Source organism: Peromyscus maniculatus, chromosome 7 (assembly GCF_049852395.1).
Source record: "Peromyscus maniculatus bairdii isolate BWxNUB_F1_BW_parent chromosome 7, HU_Pman_BW_mat_3.1, whole genome shotgun sequence".
NCBI classification, from domain to species: domain Eukaryota; kingdom Metazoa; phylum Chordata; class Mammalia; order Rodentia; family Cricetidae; genus Peromyscus; species Peromyscus maniculatus.
In genome coordinates this window covers 87,663,101-87,688,484 of record NC_134858.1, presented here as the reverse complement: position 1 = coordinate 87,688,484, position 25,384 = coordinate 87,663,101, and the positions used below count along the sequence as shown (strand labels likewise).

The window sequence follows — 25,384 nt, the reverse complement described above, 5'->3', positions numbered from 1 at the left end:
ACATGGTCATGCTCTATCGTACATCAATGGAAAACACATGTGCTGCTACATGCCAATCAGCATACCCTTTGAGAATCCCATCCTCTCAGGATCTTGAATGTGAGAGAAGCGCCCATCTCCCAGGGGTGGTGTAGGCTTTAAATGAGATTGCTATGCATACAGAGCATGGTCCCAGGCAGCTATGGGAAATATTAGATGCTACCCAGCCTTGTTCTCAGCAACTCCAGGGCCTCTAGTGTCTTCAGGGTTAACTTGTTGAGCCTTCTTACCAATCATGAAAGGTAATGTGGTGGCTAGGACATTACATCATCATGTAGATGAAACTCTTAGAAAACATTTAGGGAAGTCAGAAGGGTTTCAGTAAACGTTCATATCCGAGGGAAGTTGTCTGCCATTTCCAGACTCAGTTTGCCTGTTTCTAAGGCTGAGATGAGGTAAGAAAGTAAGAAACATGGCAAGAATATTTTGGTCTTTTCTGTCCAACCCTTCCTTCTTTCCATCCTTTCTGCTGCCGGTCTGCCATGACCCTACTCTTGGGAGGAGCTCCTTGTGGTGATCACAGGCCTGAGGAAGCTCCTCGGGAGCCATTGCTGGCTGATGGCTCTGGATGGTTGTCCCAGCTGATCTTCAGGTGGCCCTTTCATGTTCATCCATTTAACAGGTAAAGCAACCAAGACGGAGGTGAAGCAAGCTGCCTCTGGTTACACAGGGGTGCGGCAGAGGTGTGGTGCCAGCCTGCCCTCTACTCAGCCCCTTGGTGGACCTGCCAATGAAAAGCCTGGCAGAAAGGCACTGCCCGTACATGCGTACTCACCTCGTTGAAATGCTTGGTGGTTTTCATGATGTACGGCGTCCTTTCGTTTTTCTCTACCTTCATCCAGCCCTGGCCGAAAAACTCCCTGCAGGGAGGAAAGAGAAACCCAGAGCAGGTGAAATGAGCTCTGCCTTGCTCATTCAGTGTGGGGTCACTTCTTTGCTTTTTGAGGTGATCATTTACAGGGGAGCAGCCCTCGGAAGAGGCCCAGAGAGGAAGGAACCTTGAGCTCAAGCCCAGCTCTATGCCACACTTTGTGTCTTGGGTCCTTTACTCATCTGTGAAATGGGAGCGTAACAGCAACACTTTCCTCTTGGGACCGTCATAAGACTGAAAGGAGATGAGGTATGAGATGGCCCAGCAAAGCTGTGAAGCGGGTATGCATACCAGATTTTGCTATGGATCTTGCTTCTACATTTTAGTACTTTGTAGCAGCTGGTCTTCAGAACAGAGGTGGTAAATAACCACAAAGGAAGTTTGGTGGTAGAATGTGTGCCTAGCATGTGCAAGGTCCCGGGTTCAATTCTCAACACTATCTGAAAAAGGTGGGGCCCAAGAGGATAAGTAGATAAAAGAACTGAAAACCAGTTTCAACGAGTGTGTTCTAGTACAGGGAAACTAATGGGGAAGCCATGGACTTCCCATGCTTCTAAGTGATCAGAAGAGATGCTGGGGTGAAGTCCCACAGGTTGGTGCCCCCATGGGGAGGTGACACCTGTGAACATCTCTCCTGCTCTTGCTACTGGAGGGAGGCAGTAGTAACACCGCTTCCACATCCTGGGGCTCGTAAGTCTCCAGGCCAACCCTGTCATTAGGTGAGGCTGTACTCATGCCTGTGGGGCTGTGCATGTGCCCCTGGAAGGCAAACTAAAGGATGCTCCAATGATGTGTGGCCTTAGACATGGTGATGACAATGGTTGGAAATAATTATATAGAATTATTGGAAATTCAGAGAAATGCCTTGGTTGGGAGGATGCTTAGTTCAGGTTTAAACATAAAAAAGAAAACCAGCTTAACTTAGAATGCACTAAGGAGCACCACACACAAAAACAGTGTTCACAGATGCATGCATGTTGGTTATTAGATAAGAGAGAGACATAGGACTGTGATTTCAGAGAATCCAGTGTGATTGAAGGCAAGGCAGGGCAGACAGCAGCAGGCCTGAGGCCTCACCAAAGTCAAGAGCCATCCTGAAATTTGTTCCCAGGGCTTGTACACACACACACACACACACACACACACACACACACACACACACACACACACACACGTATGCAATTCATGCCTGTGTGCAAATAAACATGTATTCTTTCTGCACCCCAGAAAGAGGATTCTCCTGAAAAAGTATGTATAAGGGGAGCAGGTGTGTGCTTACAGGTGATAGGTAAAGAGAGGGCAGGGGAAGACCATTCTTTCCAAGTTTTGGAGAGGTTCACAGGCTAGAGTCAGGGATGTGCTGAGGAGGGGGGAGGAGGGAGGAGGAGGAGGAAGAGGAGGGAGGAGGAGGGAGAGGAGGAGGGAGAAGAGGGAGGAGGAGGGAGAGGAGGGAGGGGGAGGGAAAGGAAGGAGGAGGAGGGAGAGGAGGGAGGAGGAGGGAGAGGAGGGGGGAGGAGGGAAAGGAAGGAGGAGGAGGGAGAAGAGAGAGAGGAGGAGGGAGGAGGAGGGAGAAGAAAGAGGAGGAGGGAGGAGGAGGGAGAAGAGAGAGGAGGAGGGAGGAGGAGGGAGAAGAGGGAGAAGAGGGAGAGGAGGGAGGGGGAGGGAAAGGAAGGAGGAGGAGGGAGAGGAGGGAGGAGGAGGGAGAGGAGGGAAAGGAATGAGGAGGAGGGAGAGGAGGGAGGAGGAGGGAGAGGAGGGAGGAGGAGGGAGAAGAGAGAGAAGGGAGGAGGAGGAAGAAGAGAGAGAAGGGAGGAGGAGGGAGAAGAGAGAGAGGAGGAGGGAGGAGAGGGAGAGGGAGAGAGGAGGGGGGAGGAGGGAGGAGGGGAAGGAGGGAGAAGGAGGGAGAGGAGGGAGGGGGAGGAGAGAGAGGAGGGGGAAGGAGGGAGAGGAGGGAGAGGAGGGAGAAGGAGGAGGAGGGAGAGGAGGGAGAAGGAGGAGGAGGGAGAGGAGGGAGAAGGAGGGAGGAGGAGGGAGGAAAAGGGCAAGGAGGGAGGAAGAGAGAGGAGGGAAAAGGAGAGAGAGGGGGAGGAAGAGGAGGAGGTGGAGGGAGAGGAGGCAGGCAGCCATACCCACTTACTCATAAGGAATCTTCTTGAAGACGAGGTGATCCAGCAGGGTCAGTTGCTCTGCTATCTCCAGGGCCGAGTGGTTTTCGAAGGGCTCAGCCTTCACGCCCTCTGCCTGAGGGAGCAAAGGCAGAGTCAGGCCAATGGTGCCTCCTGGCCTTCGACACTTGTCTGAGGAGACCCTCCTCTCAGTTCTGGTGGGTGCTTGGGATAACAATGAGGAAGCAGGGCCCCACTGCGTATTGTACCCTTGTGTGTGCCCTTGTGTGTGTGTGTGTGTGTGTGTGTGTGTGTGTGTGTGAGTGTGTGTGTGTGTGTGTGTGTTCTGTGCTTCTGGAGGACTCTCCCTGGAGGAGTCAGTCACCTACATGTAGGAAGGAGGCCAAAGCCTGCCCAAGCTGCTCAGATGGAAACAGGCTGGCTGGGATGCAAGCCTGGGTATCTGATCCCAGCTGTGATGGGCCACTTCCTCTGGGTTCTGCCTGGTCCTAGGGGGGTTCAACACATTTTTTTCCCTTGAAACACATTAGTAGACGTGAGTTGTGGGTCCCAGGGTATGATTTGCACCTGAGGCAGTGTTCCTGTCTTGTGGGCAGAAGACAGCTGTCGCCTACCATGTCCCTGACTTACGAGGTTCGCTCCTACATACAACCTTTAAGATTATCTGTTCCTGGGCCTCCTTGACCATGGAACACCCTTAGGAAACATTAGTCAGGGACGGGGGTACCCATAGAAGGAGCTAGCTGGAAGTTAATACAGAGAAGTCTTTAGTCCGCTGGATTTGGGAGTTGGGGCTGGGGAGGAGAGGAAAGGACAGCTGTGTTGGTGCTGGGAGGAGCCTAGGTCCACTGAGGGTCGAGTCAGGTTAAAGGTCTCCTGTGCATTGTGGCCGGCTGGGTCATTCAGGAGTAGAGGGAGGCCTACAAGGTAGAGGTGGGCCTGCACACCTCTGCTTCCTTACACTCACGCCACGGCACCCAGAAGTCCTAGCAGCTGGCCGAGTGCCCAAGTGGCCCGTCTGCACGGATTGAAGAGGAAGTGGGGTCCACCCACGCCCAGAGAACATGCCATTCCTCGAGGCTGAGTGTTCTGCTGCTCCCCCGCCCCCCTCCATTTCTTTCGCCATCAGTGAGGTCTGTGTTGCTAGGCTGGTGGCAGACACTGGACATACGCAGACCTGCCGACATGATTCAGGCTCAGGGGTTTCACAGAGTGAGGACTCAGGGGACAATAGATTCTGTGTGGTAGCAGGTCAGTCATGGGTGTTTCCTGGCAGAGTCACCAGGGCAGAGACCAGAAGCCCAGGTGCAGGAGTGTGGGGGTGGGGAGCGCGGTGCCTTTGGGGAGGATGCGTTCTTAGGCAGGCAAAGCCGGATGTGGGCATGAGGGCAGCAGGGGCTGCTGGGTTGGAGGACAAGACCCCTGTGGCGGCCTTCCTCCTGTGTGTTCTTGGGGATGGACCCTCCGGAAGTGGGGGCAGCTCAGCTACAGTCACTCCTGAGGGTCCTGTGTAGGTTTCTCAGGGCTGGGTCCAGGATGGCAGGGCTGTGAGGGTCACAGAAAAAGTCCAGGAGGCCATGCTGGGGTATGGTCCAGTGGCCCAGTGGCTATAGGTGCTCCATAGGGGCAGGTGACCTTTCCCTCACTTTTTGATGTTGCCCAGGTCTTCAAGAAGTGGCTTTGGAAGTAGAGGTCAGAGTGATAACTTCCATCACCTTCCAGAAGGCTTGTGAGAAATAATGTGCCAAGCCAATTTTCTCCTTCCCACTGAAGTCACTGGCCTCCATTAAGATGGACCTGTCACTCAAAGCTTCTGGGGACCTGTCAGATGTGTACAGATATATGGCTCAATAACCTTTTGTTCTAGAAGAGCCTCAGGCCATTTACAAAGGAAAAGGGCCCTTGTACTCATGAAGTGTAAACATTCCAGTCAGGCCCCGGCTGGCAAACAGGAGCACAGGGCATTCTCTACACTGGGGAAGTGGTGGGGAGGCCATTCCAGTGTTCTGGGCCCAGAGGATCAATCTGCAGTAAGTGATGTCGAGGTGCCACACCATCTTCCCTGACCTGGCAGGTCACTGAGCTGTGTGGGCTCACCAGCCAGGCAGAGTTATTCCTGGGCCAGAATGTGGATAGGGTACTGTTCTCCATGAGTCTTGAGTGATGAAAAGGGACAAGAGCCAGGGCCTGGAGTCCGAAGCCCTTACAATGGATTCTGCTAACACTCGTCAGCCTGGAACTGAGCCGATGACAGAGAACCCACCTCTGGGGAGGTCAGAGTCTGTCTTGAGCATTTCCAACCATCATCATTCAGTGGCCAGGAACTTTGGCAGGGTTCACAAAGGCATTCTGAGTATCCTAGTTGAGGCTGGAAGTACATGAGGCCAGCATTCCCTTACGGCATATGGAGTGCCACCCCGAGCCCATGCTCTTTCATGGTGAACACAACTCTCCCCTGGGGTCCTGTCATTTCAGGGCAGGTTTGGTGAGCACATCGTGACTCCTCAGGATGGGGTGGTGCGGTGTAGGGTTTGAGTTTTTCTCTGGGGTTAGCTGAATCTGAATGTGAACAGCTTGCCTAACTACCACTTCCCACTCACACCTTTGAGTGAGTGATTTAGATCTCTGTGCCTCAGCTGCCTCATCTGTAAAATGGGGTAATGATGCAAACTTTCAGCATCATTGACAAGATGACCTCTTGTCAGATGGATCTGGAGTCTTTCAGAATCTAATGTGGTCCAGCACATAGGCATCCATCAAAGGATCGTCCCTTGAGAAGTATGACAGAGAGAAGCGGGGTGTGTAACGCAGAGGAGGAGGCACAGTGGATGAAGAAAGGGGAAGTAGAATTTACTGGTTGTATTTTGCTCCTCAATAAAGGAGCAATTTCCTAGGTCCTGGTGCTTGTCTGGAATCTTTGCCAATGTTATGAACTTACAGTGAGGCCAGTGGGGTGGGCCAACATGACCGATGTCCTTGTAAGATGGGAAATATGGACACAGTGGACACAGACACACACAGAAGGATGACAACACAGGTAAACGAGAGGAAATGGCCCCAGGACCATGGAGACATGAACTAGAGTGGTGCAGCCAGAGGCTGAGGGTACACAAGGCTACCGGAAGCTGGCAGAAGCAAGCAAGTGTCCTCCTCTGGAGCTCCCGGGGGAGCATAGCCCTGCCTACATCTTCAGATTTCAGGCTCCAGGACAGGGGGAGGATCACACTGCCTACTGTGTGGCCCTTAGCTGCAAAGCCACAGGAAATGGATGCAGGTGATGACTGTGCTTAGTCGGGGGGCGGGGGAGGGTCATGGAGCAATGAGGAGGACATTGCCATGATGATCAGGGGAGACGGTCATCCTGCTCACCATCTGTGCGATCTCTTCCAGTGTGATCTGGTTGTCGCCTGGGTCCTCCTGGGTCAGAGTCCTAGGGAGAAGAAAGCATGTGAGCCCCAGCACACCTCTCTTGTAGATCTTCCCTACCTGGCCGGTCTTCCACAACCTCTGACCCCTGCTTACTGCCGTTACCCAGAGGCCCTGCTTCTCTCTGCTTCCCTTGTCCCCCCCTCTGCTTTACTGACTTGTTCTTGATCCTTCTGTCTGGGACAGGTCCCTTCCTTAACCTCTGAACTTCCTGTGCACTGTTGTGTATGTATGTGCTGGGACCCAGAGAGACATGGGCAGGGACCTCTGACGTCAGCCTGGGCCTGTGGCAGGCACTTCTGTGTGCACATGGAAAGATGGGATACACATGGTGGAGTCATGTCTGACTTGGAAGACCAGAGTGAACAGGAGACGTTTCTAGATGGGATGTCCCTCGGGCCTGGCTTGGTCAGAGGGCCCAAAGTTAATGTGACACAGTAGAATGGAGGCCCAAGAACCCAAGATGGGATTGTGTGGAGTGAGAAGTGAGGGAGGATGTGGTCAAGCTAACTAGGGCGAGTTCTGAGCATTAGTGGAAAGTGAGGGGAGCTGGGGGCCGGCTCCCCAAGTCAGACCAAATCTTCAATTTCTATGATAGAACTTATGGGCATGGCGTGAGAATATGGGGTGGGAAGAGTGGTAGGCTCTCGATGACAGACCAAGGGATAGATCTGGGGTGTGCACAGAGAAGCAGTGAGAAGTCCTTAGGGACCGGCTGAAGGGAGTGCAACTTTGGAGATCAGGCCTATAAGCCAACGCCAGCCCAGGGAATAGACACTTTGAGAACTGGCTCTCTTGCGGGCCCACAGGCAAAGAAGTCCTGCTGGACACAGTGTTCCCAGCCCCCAGGAGAACCTGGAGGGAGACACCAAGGGCCTGGGACTGCTTGTGTGCATGAGTATGCCTGTGGGCACTGCATTTATAGTTTCTCTCTGGGTCTCTTTGTCTGTCTTCTTTCTTCTCTTTCTACACACATGCATGCATGCACACAGAAAGTGTTGCAGATGAGGGAGGGCCATAGTATCCTAGGACTGTGGTGAAGTGATGAGACCTGGACATGGACGGGGCCTTGGGATAGGAAAGAGGCTGGAGACTTGGGTTATAAGTAGAAAGTGCCCAAGCTGCATTTGGGATAAAGTCTGGGGCTGATGCAATGACTGGGGTGTAGAAGTGGTTTGCTGGATGTAAGGAGGAGAAGCCTTCCCCAGCCTGGGCTGGAGAAGCCAGCGTGACTGGGAAGGATGAGAGCAGACTGTGGGTGCTAGTGCGTCTATGCTATTTACCTTCTGAGAGTTGGCAGAAGCCACATGCACCATCTCGCTTACTGCACCCTGGAAGCCAGCAGGGTTCATTCATTTTACAGAGGAGAAAGTGAGGTTTGGCTAAGGGCCTTCCTCTGGTCAACAGTGAGTCACTGGCTGAGGTAGCTCAGATGTGGGGCTGTCTAAACCCTGACCTCTGCTAGAAGAGGCAGGTTAGGGATCATGCACAGCATGGGTCTGAGGACAAACAATTATAACTGAGTTTAAACCAACAGACATTCCTTGAATGCCTGTGAGCACTATCCAATGGAACTCTCTATGGTGAGGAGATGGACTGGCCCATGTTGTTTAAAATAGAAAGCCTCTAGCCAACTGAAGCTCTGGGGACTGAGGGACACAATTTTATTGTATTTAGTTTTAGTTCACTGAGATTTAAATAGTTGTATGTAGCTAATACCTATCACATTGGATAGCACACGCTGGACAGGTGTTAGCAGCCATGGACATACATGGAGAAGTGGTATATGTCCCCACCCCCAACAGGGTCTCATGTAGTCCGGGCTGGCTTACTGTGTAGTCAAGGATGATTCTGAACTTCACATACTTCTGTCTCCCAAGTGCTGAGATTACAGCCTGAGAGATGGGATCACAGACATGCACCACCACAATCCGTTTATATGGTGCCAGAGATTGAAGCCAGGCCTGGGCAAGCACTCTACCAACTGAGCGACATCCCTAGCTACATCAAGGTCTGGTGAGGGGTGGGGAGGAGAGAGGGATAAGTACACAGAGCACCCACTCCATACTTGAGCCTAGAGTAAGGGGCATGGCTCCCAGATGTCTGAGACTGACATCTACCCTGATATGTACCTCCTGCCCACTCTGGCTGCTATGGAGGTATAGGGCAGGGCCAGGTCATCTTAAGCAGGAGGACCATGCTGCTCTTACCTGATGATGTTGGCCGCTGCCTTTCGCTCCTGCGTCAGAAGCTCTGGGTCATGCATGACCTCTTCCAGGAAACTGATGACCTTGCTTTTGAGCTTACTGTTGGTTTCGAAGTCCTGTGGGAAGACGGGCAGGCAGCTCTGGCTACAGTTACCAAGCTTTCCTGCAGTATTCTGAGGCCAGGCTGAAGGAGGGAGTTTCTATGTCTGCCCACGGTGGCTGCCTGCTTTCCTCATCTTGTCCCTACTTCCAGCAAGGCCACACGTGGGGCTCCAAGCCTCCGAGGCACAGGGCGCTGGGACAAGACCAAGACCACCCCTTCGCTGTTGTACCCCTAAGTCAGGGAGGCCCAAGCTTGTACTCTACTTGCAGACGGGTGGCCAAACACAGGCCCCTTGTCTTCTTGACTGTCCTGGCTTCCCTGCCCTGGGAAATCTGAGCAGGCACTCCCCCTCCCCCAGGAAAACAGGACCCCCTTCCTCCTCTTGACCTACTACTGTTTGCCATCACTTACTGCCACGGGGGGGGGGGGGTGTGTTGAGGAGTGGGGGTGGGTGGGAGGTGGAGGGTGGGGGGGAAAGCAATTAATTGCTCCAGGAACTCAGTCCCACCGACCTGAGAGTGCTTGGAAACCCAGTGGCGGAGCACATTCAGCACTCGGTTGGTGGCCGCTCTGCGGATCACAAACTCCTTGTCGCCATTTCTCTGGTCAGGGGGAAACCCTGGCAGTGCTGGTGGGAGAGGAAGAGAGGGGCAGGAGGTGGAGCTTGCTTAGCAGACATGGTTTGTCTGAGCGCCTTGGAAGGGAGCGCTTAGCAACTGGGTTCAGACCCGAATGAGAGGCCGTGAAGCTTCAGGGGGATGCGGTTCTTCAGCGCCCAATCTCTTGTCATACCCTTCAGGCAGCTTCCACCAACAAGATTATACAGGACACCCCAGACCAGAGCTCTCCAGGAACCCCCCTGCCTCTAACCTTTGGTGTGGAACCGTTGCTGTGGAAGTGGGTGCCGAGGGCTCTCTCGGTTGGCGTTCTTTGCCTGGAGTAGAATTTGGCCAAGGACCAAAGGGGACTGGGGAGGGAGGATGGGACTCCAGGACGGCAGGATAGCACTGGCAGGGCCTGCGGGAAGAGTGGGGTGGTGTGGGTAGCATCGTGTCAAAGCTCATAGAGGGGCGGGTAAATGTAGGGGTGCACACGTGTGTGTGTGTGTGTGTGTGTGTGTGTGTGTGTGTGTGTGTGTGTGTGGTTGTGGATAAGCTAAGGCCACCTTTCTCGGGGTGGACAAGCAACACAGCTAAGACTATCTCATGGATGATAGGATGTGGGAAGGGAGGGTGCAGAGCAGGCTGCACCCTAAACACACAGTAGCCCTGGCTGCAGGTCTGGATCTGCAGAGCCTAGCTGGTGCCAAGAGAAGGGCTCCATCCCAGCTTCCACGAGAGGAGGGGTCAACAGGGCAAACAACAGGAAGCAAGGCTTCACGTCCAGGGAATGAGGATAGCTCGCTGGAGCTGGGGGCTCTCCAGAGGCACTGTAGAAGGACCCACCATGGCATCCACAACGCACGTTAAACACCTGGGGAAGGGAAGGTCTCATGGAGAAGGGGAGTACCCACAAGCACAGACGTCTACGCACCTGTGGTGGCCAAGGACATCCTGCGATACTGAAACTTCTCCTTCTTTGGGGTGCTCTCGTTGGCTCCCGCGGTAGCTATGGCAAAGGCAGAGGAGGCCGAGAGGGCACTGCGGGTGTTGTCCAGTTCACGACACGAGGTCATCACGACTCCGTTGTTGTAGTTAAAGAGTGGGAACTCTGTGGAGAGGAGGGAGCTGACCCTCAGCCATTCCTCAGTCCTGGCAGACATTCAGGCAGCTGGAGGACAGCCCGACCTCAAGAGTGGAAGTTCTTCCTCTATGCCCAGGGCTAAAGAGGGGTCCAGGGGGTAGTGTGGGGGGGCCCTGTTCCCTGTAAGAGTCATGCCACAATATTCCTAGAGCTGTCCCAGGGAAGGAAGGCTCAGCTAGCCTCTTGTTGCTTAGAAGACAGGGAGCCACCTTTCTCTTTCTCTAAGACTTCCAGCCCTGTCACTTCTTGGCCTTATTGGGCCCAGGCCTGCTTGAGGAAGGCATCATTAGCCATCTGCTTTCAGGGTACTGGGAACTGACATAGGCCACTAAAATTCTGATGGCCACAATTCATATTGACAGAGTTATGAGTATGGTGAGACTAAGATAACCTTGCATGTGTGGATCTTCTACCTGGGTTGAAATTCTCCCCACCTCTCACTGGCTGTGTGACCATTGGAAAGTTCCTTCAACTCTGGAGCCTTAGGGATCTCGTCTGGACTGTAAGGATATGTCCAAAGGTGGATACAAAAAGATCACAGAGGGAAGTTCAAAAAGCTATATAAATGTGGAGACGTTTGTTATGGTAATGATGACAAATAGCCATGGAGGTCAACTCCAGAACCCTTTGGCTTCATCTTAGAGGATTCTAAAGCAACTGGCTTGCTTTAAAGACTTTGAGCTAGTCCCTTCCTTTCCCTTCCCCTCTCCTCCCCTTCCCTTTCTGTCCTGTCCCTTCCCTTCTTCCCTTCCTCCCCTCCATTCCCTTCCCTTCCCTTCTTCCCTTCCTCCCATCCATTCCCTTCCCTTCCCTTCTTTTTCTGAGATGTCTCCTCCCCTTCTTTCTGAGATCAACTCTCTCTTTGTTTCTCACTCTCTGAGATAGTATTTCATCCCCTTCCTCTGACTCCTTCTGTGTCAAAGACAGCTCTCACTAAGCTTCCCAGGCTGTCTTGAACTTTCTCTAGTCCAGGCTGGCTTGGCACTCCCCATTTCCCTGCCTCAGCCTCTCAAGTGTCTCAAGTGCTGGGATTATAGTCATCACTCACACCTGGGCCTCAATGCCTGCTTCTAAAAATGGGCTCTCCTGAGATCTACTGCTGTATCCACGAAGCCAGGGCTGCAGTGTGCTCAGGAACCTTTGCTCTAAGCCAGGCAGTCTTGTTCCTTGTTTCTTCCCAGGCATTGAAAGTAGGGGATTCTGGGATTTGAGCTGCCCCATGTGTGGGGGAGCAAGAGCTTGGGAACTGCAAGCTTCCTTCCTTGGGAGGAATCACTCATAAAACTTAAGTGGCAATACCGGCATGCTTCCCCTTGATCTGCCCTGTGGCCCTCTCCTCTCCTGGACATCTGCCTGAAGCTCCCCTCTGGGGAGTGGTACCTGAAGAGTTTTTGCTTTTGACTGATGCTGGTGTTGATGGAGATTTGGTAGGTGATGCCTCAGTGTCACAGTCATCACTCTGGTTCTGGTCAGCATCAGAGTCTTCCTTCACAGAGACTTCAGAGCCTGAGGGAATAGAAAGACTCACACTTTTCTCAATTATTCATTGATTGGAAACCTTACATCCATAATTCACCAAAGAAAAGCAGAGTAATCTACAAGAGCCTGGTACCCTGGGTGAAGACCGCTCAACAGCTTAGTTACTACAGGCCTTATCAGAACCTTTTGCATGCTCATGGATGGTGTGGCTCTCCAAGATGGCTTTTTCTTTACTAGGACTTCCTTAATGGCATACCTAGGTTCCTGTTAAAATGCAGATTATGGGGACTAGTGGTAGAGTGCTTGCCTAGTCATGCATGCTTAAGGTTTTGGGTTCAATCATCAGTGGTAGGGGTGGGGAGCAGGTTGTAATACAGCTCCTGTCTACATGGAACAAGGAAGTCTTTCTTTCCTTCATGTTTTTGAGACAGGATCTCATGTAGCTTAGGCTAGCCTTGAACTTGCTATGTAGCTAAACGATGACCTTGAATTTCTGATTCTCTTGCACTTACCCTCCAAGTTCTGGGGTTACAGGCATACACCAACCACACCAGATTTTATACAGTGCTGGGGATTGAATCTAGGGCTTTGTGCTAGGCAAGCACTCTCTTTTTTAATTGAAAACAGATTTTTCATACAATATATTCTGACTCAGGTTCCCCCCCACAATCCTCCCATATCCTTCCCACCTCCTTACTCACCCAAATCACACCCCTTCTTGCTCTCATTAGAAAATAGACATCTAAGTAACAATAACAACAACAACAACAACAACAAAAACAACAACAAAAGGAGTAGGAAAAAACAGGAAAAAGAGCCAATGAAAAATCATAAGAAAACATAGACTCAGCATACACATTAGAACACACAGAAATCCCATAAAAACACAAAACTGGAAAACATAACATATAAGCTCAGACATTATGAGACAAAGAAAACTTCAAAAATGCCCTCGAGTTCATTTCGTGTTGGCCATCTACTCCAGGGCATGGGGCCTGCCCTTAAGTGTGGTTTGTATACCCTGTGAGACTATTGGAGAAAACTGGTTTTTCCTTTGCAAGCTGTTATCAATTGGAGATAAGCAGTATGCTTCATCTGAGCTATATCTCCAGGACCAAATATCTGCATTTCTAACAAGCTTCTGGTGATGTTCATGTGGCTGAGCAATGGACCATACTGAGTAGCAAGGCGTTTCTGTTTTGGGGAAGATATCTTGGGGGAATCCTGTTTCATATCTCATCTCTTGCTTCTGGTCTGAAATAAGTATTAGTCTCCTAATCAGGGGAGAGTCAGGGTCTATATACTCTTTGGACAGTGTGAGGTTTTGCTGAAGAAGTTGTGTGTGTGTGTGTGTGTGTGTGTGTGTGTGTGTGTGTGTGTGTGTGTGTATGTAATATGGAAGTTGACATCACGTGCCCTCTTTTTTGGGGGGGGGTGGTTTCGAGAGTGCTGGGATTAAAGGTGTACGCTGCCACCACCGCCTGGCACGTGCCCTCCTTAATTGTGCTCCACTTAATTTTTCTGAGACAGGGTCTCTCGCTGAACCAGTAGCTCACTAAATGTCAGTTAGAATAGCTATCAAGAGCGTCCGGGAGCTTCCTGGCTGCCTTCTCAGCACTGGAATTGTAGGATTGTGCCTCGGAGCCTGGCTTTCTAATGTAGGGGTTAGAGACTCAACACAGGTCTTCCTGCTTGTGTGGCAATCAATTCACCAACCGAGCCACCTTCTCAGAGCCTTGGGGGAGGGGACTTAACTGCTCTGAGTCTGTTTCCCCAACTAGAAGGTGAGTACACTCAAGCCTGTTTATAAAACCAGCTGGAAGTCACAGGTCTCTTTAGGGGCACACCCACCCAGCTCACTGAAGTACATAGACAGACTAGGGGAACCCTGGGTCATTCAGCTCTCCAATGTGCAAGCTAGGGCCCAAGAGACTTTCCACAGCTCTGGCTGAGGTGGTCTTAAATGCAGGCCTGGCCTCAGGATTCCTAAGGCACTGCACTTCCACCCCCTCGAAACCCAGTGGACACGTGAAACCCCTCAGGTGCCATGGTGTAGACACTGGGTTTAGAGCCAGAGGCATCAGATGAGTCACTGCCTGTCCCTGAGCCTCTGCTTCCTCGCCCACAATCATCCCTTAGGATCTGGTACCAGGTGGCTTTGTAGGTCTGACCGAGGCTGCATTCCACAAAGTAGCAATGGCATCTCACTGCAGGTTTGTGCTGGACAGAATTCTGAGCATCACACTGTTGCCTGTCTAAGATCCCATACATTATGCACATTGGATGTGCATAATTTGGGTTCTCTGGCAAGCTGTCATCTTAGCTACCAACTTTCAGCTGTGTGAGACACACACACACACACACACACACACACACAGTTACCTATTTGCTGCATGTACCATGGGAATGTCCTTTAGAGATGGAGCCTTGTGTGGCTTCTCTTTTTTCCAGTTCTGCCTCCTTTTCAAATGCTGGGGCTTGTGATCAGCTCAAGCATGTGTATATGTGCACACACACGGACAGACACATGGACAGACACACAGACATACATAGACACACACACACAGAGCAAGACTATGGTGGTGGTTCCTAGCATATGGCCTGATCTGAGCTAACACAGAACCAAATGGGACCCTTCTACAATGGCCAGGAGAGGCTGTGGATGGGAAGGAAGGCCTTGGCTGCCCCAGCAGGATCTTGGGCCACTGCCACTACCTTTGGTGCTCCAGGTGTGCTGAGCTGTTCCCAGAGCCTACAATGCTTCCCTTATTCTTCAGCATTTTACACTCCATCACTTTTGTCTGGGATGCTCTTCCTTTCTGTTGGTGAACATCCAATCTAATGGGTCCATTAGTAATCCTCCAACTCTCCTGATGGTGTCCCTGGTCTATCCTCTGTGCTCTTCTAGCACCTTTCAGATGTAATGGGCACCAGGTGTCCACTGCTCAGTGTTCAGTTCGGTCCCCAAGCTAGACTGTGAATCCTGAGGGCAGGAGCTAATGATATGACTTGAATACAAGGATGCAGGATGCTACTGTGTGACAAGGAGAGGGGAGGCACAAACCTGAGAATTTGGACTCATCTAAAGTGTGATGATATCATGGGAGCTTATGCTGTCCTTGCCTTGGCAACCTATCCCCTCTACATGGCTATCAGTCTGCACGGCCTACATCCTGTACAACAGAGGCCTTGAAAGCCCAGCCCAGCCTCACTGTGATGAGTGCTGATGCATTGGTTCTGCTCACATAGCCACTCACTCTGCTTGCTAAGGGCTGAGGACTCCTCAGGCTTCTCTGGAGTTGCAGTTGGAGTTAGAGCTGGGGTTGGGGTCTGGGTTGGGGTCTGGGGTGGGGTTGGGGCTGGGGTTAAGGGCTGGGTTGGGGTTGGGGCTGGGGTTGGGGTCCGGGTTGGGGTCTGGGTTGGGGTCTGGGCTGGGGTCCAGATTGGGGTCTGGGTTGGGGTCCGGATTGGGGTCTGGGTTGGGGTCTGGGCTGGGGTCCGGATTGGGGTCTGGGTTGGGGTCTGGGTTGGGGTCCGGATTGGGGTCTGGGTTGGGGTCTGGGTTGGGGTCTGGGTTGGGGTCTGGGCTGGGGTCCGGATTGGGGTCTGGGTTGGGGTCTGAGCTGGGGTCTGGGCTGGGGTCCGGATTGGGGTCTGGGTTGGGGTCCAGGTTGGGGTTGAGGCTGGGTTTGAGGTCCGGGTGGGGGTCTGGGTTGGGGTCTGGGTCGTGGTGATGGTTGTGGTCGTCATTGTAGTTGTGGTGGTAGTTGTATCGGTCTCGTCTGGAGTCTTCTTGGTGAAACTGCTGGTCACACAGAGCTTGCTGGTGTCCAGTGTGGACTTGCTGAAGGGAGACATGGGTGAGTGCATGCTGGTGAAGCCATTGGAGCTGCAGCTGAATGCAGCCAGGTCCAGCGCCTTGCCGCCTGTGATGATGGGGATGTTGAGGGACAGCTTCCGCCTGCGGCTTGGAGACGACGTATTGATGGACAAGGGTGGTGGTGAGGAGAACTTGCGGGTGGCACGAGGTGACTTGGGGGGCTCTCCGTACAGAAGCTTATTGTTCTGGCCGCTGGCAAACAGGAGCTCCAGTGACCTGTGGGGAGGGGAGGGGAGGAGGAGAAAGAGCTGTTGGTGTAGTGTTGTCCACCTGGCCTGCTTCCAATAGGGCTCAGGGTGGCTGATGGCGGCGTCTCCCTTGTGTGCATGATCCTTGATGCTGGGGGTGGGTCCCTGCACAGGGTTGGGATTAAAGGGCTGGATGTTTGGTGGTGGCGTGCTCCTATCTGATGCTGCCTCCTTCTGTGGTGTTAAGCCTCCTGACTGCAGGCCTTTGCAGAGCCTCCATCCATCCACGGGAGGCTGCTCTCACCTGCATGCTCTGCCCATGTCCACACAGTGGTCCTAAGGGATGCTTGTGGGCGAGGAAGCAGAGGCTCGGGGACAGGCAGTGAGTCATCTGATGCCTCTGGCTCTAAACCCAGTGTCTACACCATGGCACCTGAGGGGTTTCACGAGTCCGCTGGGTTCCGAGGGGGTGGAAGTGCAGCGCCTCAGGAATCCTGAGGCCAGGCCTGCATTTAAGACCACCTCAGCCAGAGCTGTAGGGGCCTTGTGGAAAGTCTCTTGGCTTTCCTGGACCCTAGCTTGCACACTGGAGAACTGAGCCTCAGTGACATAGGCATGAAAGATGGCCTCAAATCCAAAGTGGCTAAAGGGTTCTGTCCACTGAAGGATGTACCTTGAGCATACCATGAAGGGCTCCCTCTCTTCAAAGCATGATGGGTATACACAGAGCAGGAGAACCTTCCTGCCTGTCTCTCTCCCTTCTATCTTTCCATCTTTCTATAAAGGGTGGGCCCTATGTTTCCCAAAGGGGTATAGTGAAGGAAGAACAACGGATGTCTCCTGGCTTCCCTGAGCAAGGCAGAGGAGGTAAACGAGGCTTAGTGAGCAGCAGCATGGACGGCTAGACCTCTAGGGCCTCCGGTTTTGGGGAAGGGAGGGAGAGCAGAGTGACCCCCTCCCTAGAGAATGTCGTCCTCCCAAGTAGACCTCTAATAGGTTGTACAGCTCTGGATGGTCTTGTGCTTCTGCTCTTGGCACTCAGCTATAGAGCTTTGGGGTTATAGCCTTGTACCCCCATGTCCAGTCTCCTTTGGAAAAAAAAAACCAGACTCAAAATGTACTCCTTCTGTGGTCTGGGTATGGTGTGTGCCACCACCTCCTCGCTTCTGGGACAGCCTCTTCTCCATGGACCTCTTTGGCCAGGAAGATCTGTGGGTTTGGGAGGGGGTGCACGTACTAGTGGGGAATGGTGCTGATGGGATCCCCTTGAAAATATTTTTCACCTTTAATTAAGTAGTTAATGTATGTATGTGAGTGTGTGCCTGTGCGTGCGTGTGTGCGCGTGCGTGCATGCGTGCGTGCGTGTGTGTCTGGGGATGTTCAGGTCATAGAGTGAGTGTGGAAGTCAGAGGACATCTTGCAGGAGTGAGTTCTCTCCTCCCACCAGGATGGTTCCAGGAGTCAAGCTTAGATCATCAGGCTTGGCAGCAGGTGCCTTTATCCACTAAGCCACCTTCTCAAAACCTAGGGATTCCTGTAGATGGTGATGGCAAGGGCCGTGCATGCACCTGGCGGGGATGGCACTGATGGGTTTCTTGTAGATGGTGATGAGCTTGTCTAGGACCACCACGGCGGTGGTGAAGACACGGTAGGAGTGCAAGAAGGTGTTGAGGAAGTCGATACTCAGGAAGCGAAGGTCTGTCAGCCGCTCCAGTAGCCGCTCCACACTGGCGTACCGGATCTGCAGCACTTTGCAAGAATTCATGGTTTTGCTGAAGCGAATGTCAACATCATCACAATATAAGGAGGCATCGGACCTGTGGGAGGGAGGGAGCAGGAAGAGGTGACATGTGTACAGATGTCATCATCAACACAATATAAGGAGGCATTGGGCCTGAAGGCTGAGCGGGGAGGAAGAGGAGGCACATGCCTAAGGGTGTTTGGGCCCATGGCATCTCTTCACTAGACCAGGGCTGAGGCTACCACCAGGCCACCTTGTCAACCCCCGCCTCCCAGTCAGGAAGAGTTTTACTAAGTGAGCACGGGAAACTTTAGAAGGATAACACCAAGAAAGAGCTGTAACTCTTTCCCCCAGGACCCTAAAATCCTTCAGTATACAGCACCAACCCCCAACAGTATCGGAAAAATACAACAAACTTGTAAAAAGGTGCTTCCAAATTCCCAACACACAAGAATTCTATTCACATAAAATACGTACATTTATGTTTACAGTGGCATTGTTCATAATAGAGCAGAACGGAAACAACCCACAAATGTCTATCAGCAGAAGAATGGACAAATGAAACACAGTGCGCATGAGAAGAAATGAAGCACTGACACACTACAACATGGATAAGCCTTGAAGACATCACGCTAAGTGAAACAGGCCATGCGCATTATGGTCCCATTGATAGGAAAGCACAGAACAGGCAAATCACAGTAGCAGGAACTAATCTGGTGGATGTTGGGTGTTCGGTGGGTGCTTTGGGACTGACTGTTCACATGTATGCCATCCTTTTCTTCAGTGAGTGGTGATGGGAGTAACTTAGAAGTAGAAGCTGGTGTCAGCTGTACAACATAGTGAATACACTGAGATCTACTGGCTTGTACTTTTAAATGAATTTGTCTCAATTAAAAAAAAAAATTAGGACCAGGTGTGGTGGTACATGCTTTTCCATCAGTACTTGGGAGGCAGAGTGGGGCAGATTTCTCTGAATTCAAAGCCAGCTTGGTCTACCTAGTAAGTTCTAGACCAGTCAGGGCTATATAGTGAGACCCTATCTTAAAAAAAAAAGAAAGAAAGGTAATATGGGGTAGGAAAAAAGATAAATGGGAAATTCCAGTATTCCAAGTAAAGAGAAACTGGGAAACCAGCTGCTGTTTTTGCCACCTCGAGGTGTCTCTGGAGTTTGGAGACTAGTCCCTAGGTTTTTCACAGAAGCCTGGCCTACTGAGCAGGAAGCTGGATGACATCATCATGTCAACTTGGGGTCCATGAAGGGTACAACTTTCAGAGAAAGACAGTGAGGGAGAAACCTTGTCCTCCAGCAGAAGGGGATGGCAGGCCTTACTGATTCTGGTCTTGAAGTACAATATGCTGTGATCTACGCTCTTCAGATTAAGAGTGGGAAGTGGTGTCACAGATGTGATATCCCTGGGACACTCAATGGAAGAACTACGAAATCTTTCTAGAAAGATACTTTTGAGCCAGATCAGGCTCTACATATTCATAGGTAAGTCCTCAGCAACAGTCCCAAGTGGAGAACCAATCAAGGACTTAAGCCCCTCCATATAACAAATAGCTGAATTTGATGCCCCCCCCTGTATATTTTTTAACTTTGATACCTGAGTGAGATGCAGTCTTCACTTGATTTTCCTGCCTCATTTTTGTTGGCCTGTATTCCCTGTACACCGAAGGCTGTATCTCATTCGTTGTTTTTACTTGCAGCTAGTAGCTGTCTTAGCCCTTTTGTGTTTCTGGTGGGATGTTGCTAGAGGAGTATATAGGTGAACAGATAAATATATGCTCTTATGGAAAGGATATGCTTGAAAATCTTATCACAATGAACTCCCAGAGCCAAAAACCCCCACAGAAAAGAGGAGTTCAGCCTGGACTGGCTGCCGAGGTGAGGACAGGCTTACACCCGTAAGGCTTACTTTTCTCACAGTTGTGACATAACGCAGCAGCGACTCAAGGGAGGAGGTTGATCCAGGCAGTCCACCACAGGGTCGGGGCATGAGGCGTGGTGCAGCTAGCTTACATCCGGATGAACTCAGAAGCGGGGCCTGGTTATAATAACTCACAAGCCCTTTTGTCCTCTTGGGATTCACTTCCCCCAACTGGGTTCAGCCTTTTGAAGGCTCTACAATTTCTCAGAATAGTGTCACCAGCGGGACACTTAGTGCTGAAACACATGAGGTAATGGGGGATACCACAATCAAACCATAAGAGCATCCTTGGGGCCGGTGCAAAGGACACAGCTTGATGCCAGCTCTGCTCTTGTTTCCTAGACAACACCTACTCTTCACTTCTTAGTCTCCTCATCTGTGAACTGGAAACAAGGCCTTCCACAAAGCTTCCTTGAGAGTGGGATGAATGAACCAATTTAAGAGGCCGAGCATGGTACATGGAACACAGAAAGCTCTAAGTGAATTGGCTGAATTCACTGCCTCTGCAGAGGGTGTTTCCCACTCAAGGATACAGACAGAGCTCCAAGGAACTGAACATATGGACTCATTTTCTCATTTGTGCCATTTCTAAGGCACTTTTTTGGGGGTTTGGGGAGCTGGTGGTGCAACTGGGTGGTAGAGCACTTGCCAAGTGTGTGTGAGGCCCCAGGTTCAACTCCCAAATACTTTCCCTGGAAATACAGGGATTTGAAATATCAATAAATAGCCTTTTCCTAAGAGCCTCCAATGAGCAGGAGGGTGAATCCGGAAGGTGGAGAAGTGGAACAGTAGATTAGGGTAGCATGTGGACAAATGGCAGCCTCATTACTGGCTACACACTGCCTTTCTGTCCTGCTTCTCCATTACTGGCTGCATCAACCTTCCCTGCTGCGTGGACCAGAGGGGAAGCTGGGTAAGTGAGCCCAACCCATAGTGTGTAGACTAAACCACATGGCCTCCAGAGACAACGGCACTTCAAAAGAGACCATCTCAGAGAAACAGAGGCAAGGCCTTCTTCTAACTCAGCTTTGCTGCAGGACATCCTAGAAACCTGCTGGCGCCAAGTCCCCGGCTCAGCCCCTTGCCTTTATCCAGCTGATGCCATTGCTCCCGAGTGCTCTATCAGAGTGGCCCTTAACGGGGTGGGGCTGATACCTTTGGGGTCCAACCCTACCACCTACAGAATAAAACCCAACAGCTGGCCAGACACGACGCTGTTAACTGGATCCCACATACCACAGCAGCCCCATCTTTCACCACACGGTGTTAGTTAATAAAGTCTGACTGTGCTATAAAAAGGTCAGAGAAACGAGAAGTGAAATGAAGTGGAGGAATAGCTCGTGAGACACCACAGATGTACTTATCAACTACAGCTTGTTGAAGGCAGGACAGGATCAATGGACCACAGAGACACCCGATATTCTTGGTACACTTAAGATATACGAGGTACCAGGGATGTTCAATGTTCATGAAGTTTTAAGCCAGACGTCCACTGATGATGCCTACATGCAGATAACCTCACAGCTGTTGGTGAGGTTAACTGGCACGCTCAGCTATGGTCAGGCAGGTGTGCCTTTTTACATCTCAGAGAGGGCAAGTGTGCGCTACAGACCCAAGTGCCTTCTATAGGTCGGGCTCGCTCATCTTACTTTCACTCTGGTCTGTGCAGCAGGGAAGGTTGACACAACACGGGGAGAGGCAGGGCAGGAGAGCAGTCTGTCACTCAGGTAATGTGGGGCTGGCACTTGACCATAAGCCCCCCTAACTTCCTGTTCCATTTCTCCACTCCCATCCCTGCTTCTTCCTCTGTGTTTCAAATGGACTCACCAAACCCTAGAGTGACACATCTGAATTTGGTCCCTGGGCCTGTCTGCTCTAAAGCCTAGAGGATAATCGGTCTGATCAGGTACCTGGAGAGTAGAGCTCACCCAGGTTACTGCCTGCATGGCACTCCAAGTCTCATAACCCTGCAGCCCAATGGGATTATTCATCATTTCTCAAACACATTGCACTGTCTTGCCTTTGTGCAAATACTCACATTGTTCCTTCTTCCCAGAATGCCTTTCTATTTAACTGCAACTGGCATTCAATGTCAGTTCTGGGTTCCTTTTTCAAGGAAGCCTTGCTTGACTGTGCTCAGTGAATCGACCCTGTATCTGTCCCCCGCACCCTCCCAGTACCACACAAGCTGTCTTATGGCTCTCCCCTTACTCCCCACAGAGGCATTTCACTGTGTGTCTCTTTGGTTCATTGAACAGCTCTTCCTACGGGTCCCACCCACCACCACCTCTGGGCGTTCAGCAATGCGGTGGTGAGGGGAATGATACCTGACCAGTTTCAAAGACGTTTAAGGGACCTGATGCCCCCAAACTTGTTTCTGCTGACCCCCCCCCCCCCAAATGGAGGAGAAACTCCAAGTAATAAAATTGATTCTGTAACGGAGTTGCTAATAAACTTGCTTAGGAGACATTAAGTCACACAAAGTAGAATTAAGCTAACTAAGGGCACAGTGCCTTACACCTCAAACGTACACTAACCAGGCTTGCTAGAAATAATTCGAGTTTAGCATTGCTGGGAAAACACTTCAGCCAATGTTTGTTCACCAGGATTGATCTGCAATTAGGCTCTATTCCCATGACAATGAAGCCACCCCTGACTTACAATCAGCCATTAGGTGCATTCTCCTGTCAAAGACCATGCCTCTAGGGGGCAACTCAAGTGGGTAACACAGGTGACAAATGTCATTAAGACCCGGTACACCACAAAACATAATTCTGCCAGATGAGAGAGATGACCCCAGTTAGCAACTATTCAAAAAGAACAGCACTGGTGGACTTGAGAAATAATCGTGGCAATATCATTGCTGTATAAATCTCCTAACTGCCCAAGAGGCCAGGCTTGCAGCCTCCTGTCTTTGTTTAAATTGTTCAGAGTGTAAGCTTCGATTGGGACCTAAAAGAGACTTAAGGATGACAATGCATTGGAAATTAATGAGCCAAAGGCATATATAGGCTGGTAAAAATCTGTTGAAGGCTTGTCCCCTTTTGTGCATTAGAATCAATCACATGCTATTATTAAAGAGTTTTTCCTTCATTCATCTCTAAATGATCAGAGTGATTTCTCACTGTGGAGACATGTAACATCAGCACACAGTAGGCTCATCGAGTGCTTGCCTTTATCTTGGCGCAAAGTGTGAACAACAGGAGTCTGGCATCCTTCAGACACTAAGTCTTGTGGGATGCACTGTCCCAGGGCACTCACTGGAAATAGCAGAGATTCACATCATATAGCAGCCATAGTCATCTAGACACAGGCCAGCGGGGAGTGGGGTCCTGGGAGGTATCCAGTGACATTATCAGTCTTGGGATTCACAGGTTGAGATGGGAGCCAGACAGCCAAGGTGCTGCAGGGTTGGGGAAGGAAGGAGGGGGAGGTGGGAATCACTGCAGGAAAGATGTTTCTGTTGGATTATGGAAGCTGTGCTGCATGGAGGCAGGGCTGGGAAAACTGTGTCCAAAGGACACCATTCCCTTTGTCCCGAGGGACTGCTCAAATAGGAGCATCGGCCCTGCAGCTGCATCCTGCAATTAGGTTTTTGATGTATTTTGAAATGTTCTATGTGTTTATTTTGAAATTTGAAGAAAAACCCTTAAGAAATAATATGTGAAATTTTCATTCCTAATATTATATTTTTAAAAGTCCAATGTAAAATAAAATAACCAACATGTAAACATTTATTTAAAAAAGCCAACATGTGCAAAGCCAACCAACCATGACAAGAGCTACATCAAAGCAGCTGACCAAACACATTCATTCAAAACCTCAAACAGACATCCCAAGCCTCCATCACAAAACACAGCATCTTTGGAGCCCTGGAGGCTGGCCCTGCTCAGGTCTTAGCTATCTCTGATTAGTGCTTGTGTCTGGAGTGCAGACAGGTGAAGGGCACTTACTTGATCATCTGTGGCACAGTGACCTTGGAATTTTCTTCAAAGGCATTCATCATGAGTCCATTGCACCGGATATTGTCCACACACTGGAAACAGAGGGGACCCCCAGGCTCAGAACTCATTCATCTCCACACTGGATCCCAGACCCACCTGGGGCTCTCTCAGCCTGCAGACAGGGTCCTCAGGCTTCAAGGGCACTGTCTAGGCAAGGGCAAGGCCAACACAGCAAGCATCATTCAAATTTTGGAAGTCAAGTGACTTTGCGAGACTGAGTTGGCCTTCTTGAGTCTGTTTCCCTATCTGCCCAGATGGGTTGGATGACTCCTGCTTTACCTGGGTGTTTGCCAAGCAGATGCATCAGACTCTGGCCACTCTGCTGCATCCTGTGAGGCCAGTGCCAAGAATGAGGTTTCCCCACAGTGATCTGAGCTCCCTGGCAAGCTACCTAGCGAGCCTCTGCACCAGAGTGTATATAGTACATGCATCCTCTGCCCTGCCCCCAGTGTCAATGCTCTGATGTTGGAGGTGGTTCCTACATTTCCAGTCTACTCATGGGGAGTGCACTTAGGAGGTTGAGGCAGGAGGATCACAAGTTTGAGACCAGCCCGGGCTACATAGTGAGACTCTATCTTCAAACAAAAACGAGACCCAACCAAACACAGAAAATTAGTCTCAGGAGAGGGACTGCCTCTTTTCACCTTCTGGCCCTGTGTCCTGGGCTTAACATTTCTGCTGTGGGGGTCTCCTGGATCAAGGATTTGGGGAGCTCCATGCATATCATGAATCTATGGCTTTGAGGCTGTGTGTTAGTGGAGGCTGGTGCTAAGGCCACTGGGAAGTGGAAGCCAGAAAGCTGGCGCAGTGGGTGGCAGGTGCTTCCAGGCTCAGTCTCTATGTCAAAGCCAGACCCCCAAAGGAGGTAGGACACAGTGGAAGCTTTCTGTCTTTGTATTTTTCAGACGGATTTCCCCACCACACAGAGACTCTCTTTCACGTTCATTCTGCCAGCAACTCCAGTCAGAGTGCTGTGGAGACAGCAGAGGACCTCAGGAAGCTGTCAGGATGGCTCCTGAAGGGAAGGGACTGGGTGACTCGTACTCACGGGCATCAGCGATGTTGCTTAGAGGGCAATGATCTCTGTAGTTCCCTTTAGGGGAACAGCCAGCACCTTTGATGACTATGGCTCACTGGGGACAGGAAAAAGCTGGGTTTGATCTCTCCATTTTCTCCAGGGCATGCTGGTTTTTTTTTTTCTTTTTTTGGGGGGATGGGTGGGTAAAACTCAAAAGAATAGATTTACATTATGCAAAATCCCATGTTGCCTTGGTTCTCTGTGGATTCTAGAGGGGCAGGTTGCCAGAAGGCCTAGCCACCTGATGTCCCCTGGACCACGAAATGTTGCTATCTGTAACTATTATGGACTGCCTGGGTGTTCAGTTCCTTTTAGAGTTCCACAATATGAAAGCAAATCCTTGGAACTTTACTCTTGCTCTTCATCTGGAAGATTCTTTCAACTCTTCTTTTTTTCCTCCAGTGCTGGAGCTCAAACCCTGCTTTGAAGCAGGGCACAGAGGTAAGAAGGTAGGGAGCTGGTGAGGGAGGCCCTCTAGGCACACTGGGTCCCCTGCCCTCTCTAAGTCCTTGAGGCACAGGGACAAAAGCCAGCCATAGCTGTCCTTTTCTGCTGCCAGTGGCTCTCCTGA

General features: G+C 51.0%; 1 protein-coding gene across 4 annotated transcripts in view; it reads right to left on the bottom strand.

The window, feature by feature from the left end:
- The window catches only part of Rasgrf1 (Ras protein specific guanine nucleotide releasing factor 1), a 111,049-nt gene that overhangs the window by 18,466 nt on the left and 67,199 nt on the right, over window positions 1–25,384 (bottom strand). For 2 of the 4 annotated variants that reach the window (XM_076576814.1, XM_076576815.1), the window contains exons 13-23: window positions 23,685–23,767; window positions 17,631–17,879; window positions 15,252–16,090; window positions 11,896–12,021; window positions 10,306–10,482; window positions 9,643–9,789; window positions 9,285–9,400; window positions 8,673–8,785; window positions 6,406–6,466; window positions 3,048–3,151; window positions 815–899 (exon numbers count right to left, since the gene is read on the bottom strand). In XM_076576814.1, the coding sequence (XP_076432929.1) occupies window positions 815–899; window positions 3,048–3,151; window positions 6,406–6,466; window positions 8,673–8,785; window positions 9,285–9,400; window positions 9,643–9,789; window positions 10,306–10,482; window positions 11,896–12,021; window positions 15,252–16,090; window positions 17,631–17,879; window positions 23,685–23,767 (2,100 nt within the window). Of the gene's footprint in view, window positions 1–814; window positions 900–3,047; window positions 3,152–6,405; window positions 6,467–8,672; window positions 8,786–9,284; window positions 9,401–9,642; window positions 9,790–10,305; window positions 10,483–11,895; window positions 12,022–15,239; window positions 16,091–17,630; window positions 17,880–23,684; window positions 23,768–25,384 lie in introns of all 4 variants that reach the window. The other 2 variants (XM_076576813.1, XM_076576816.1) reach the window with 1 other exon arrangement.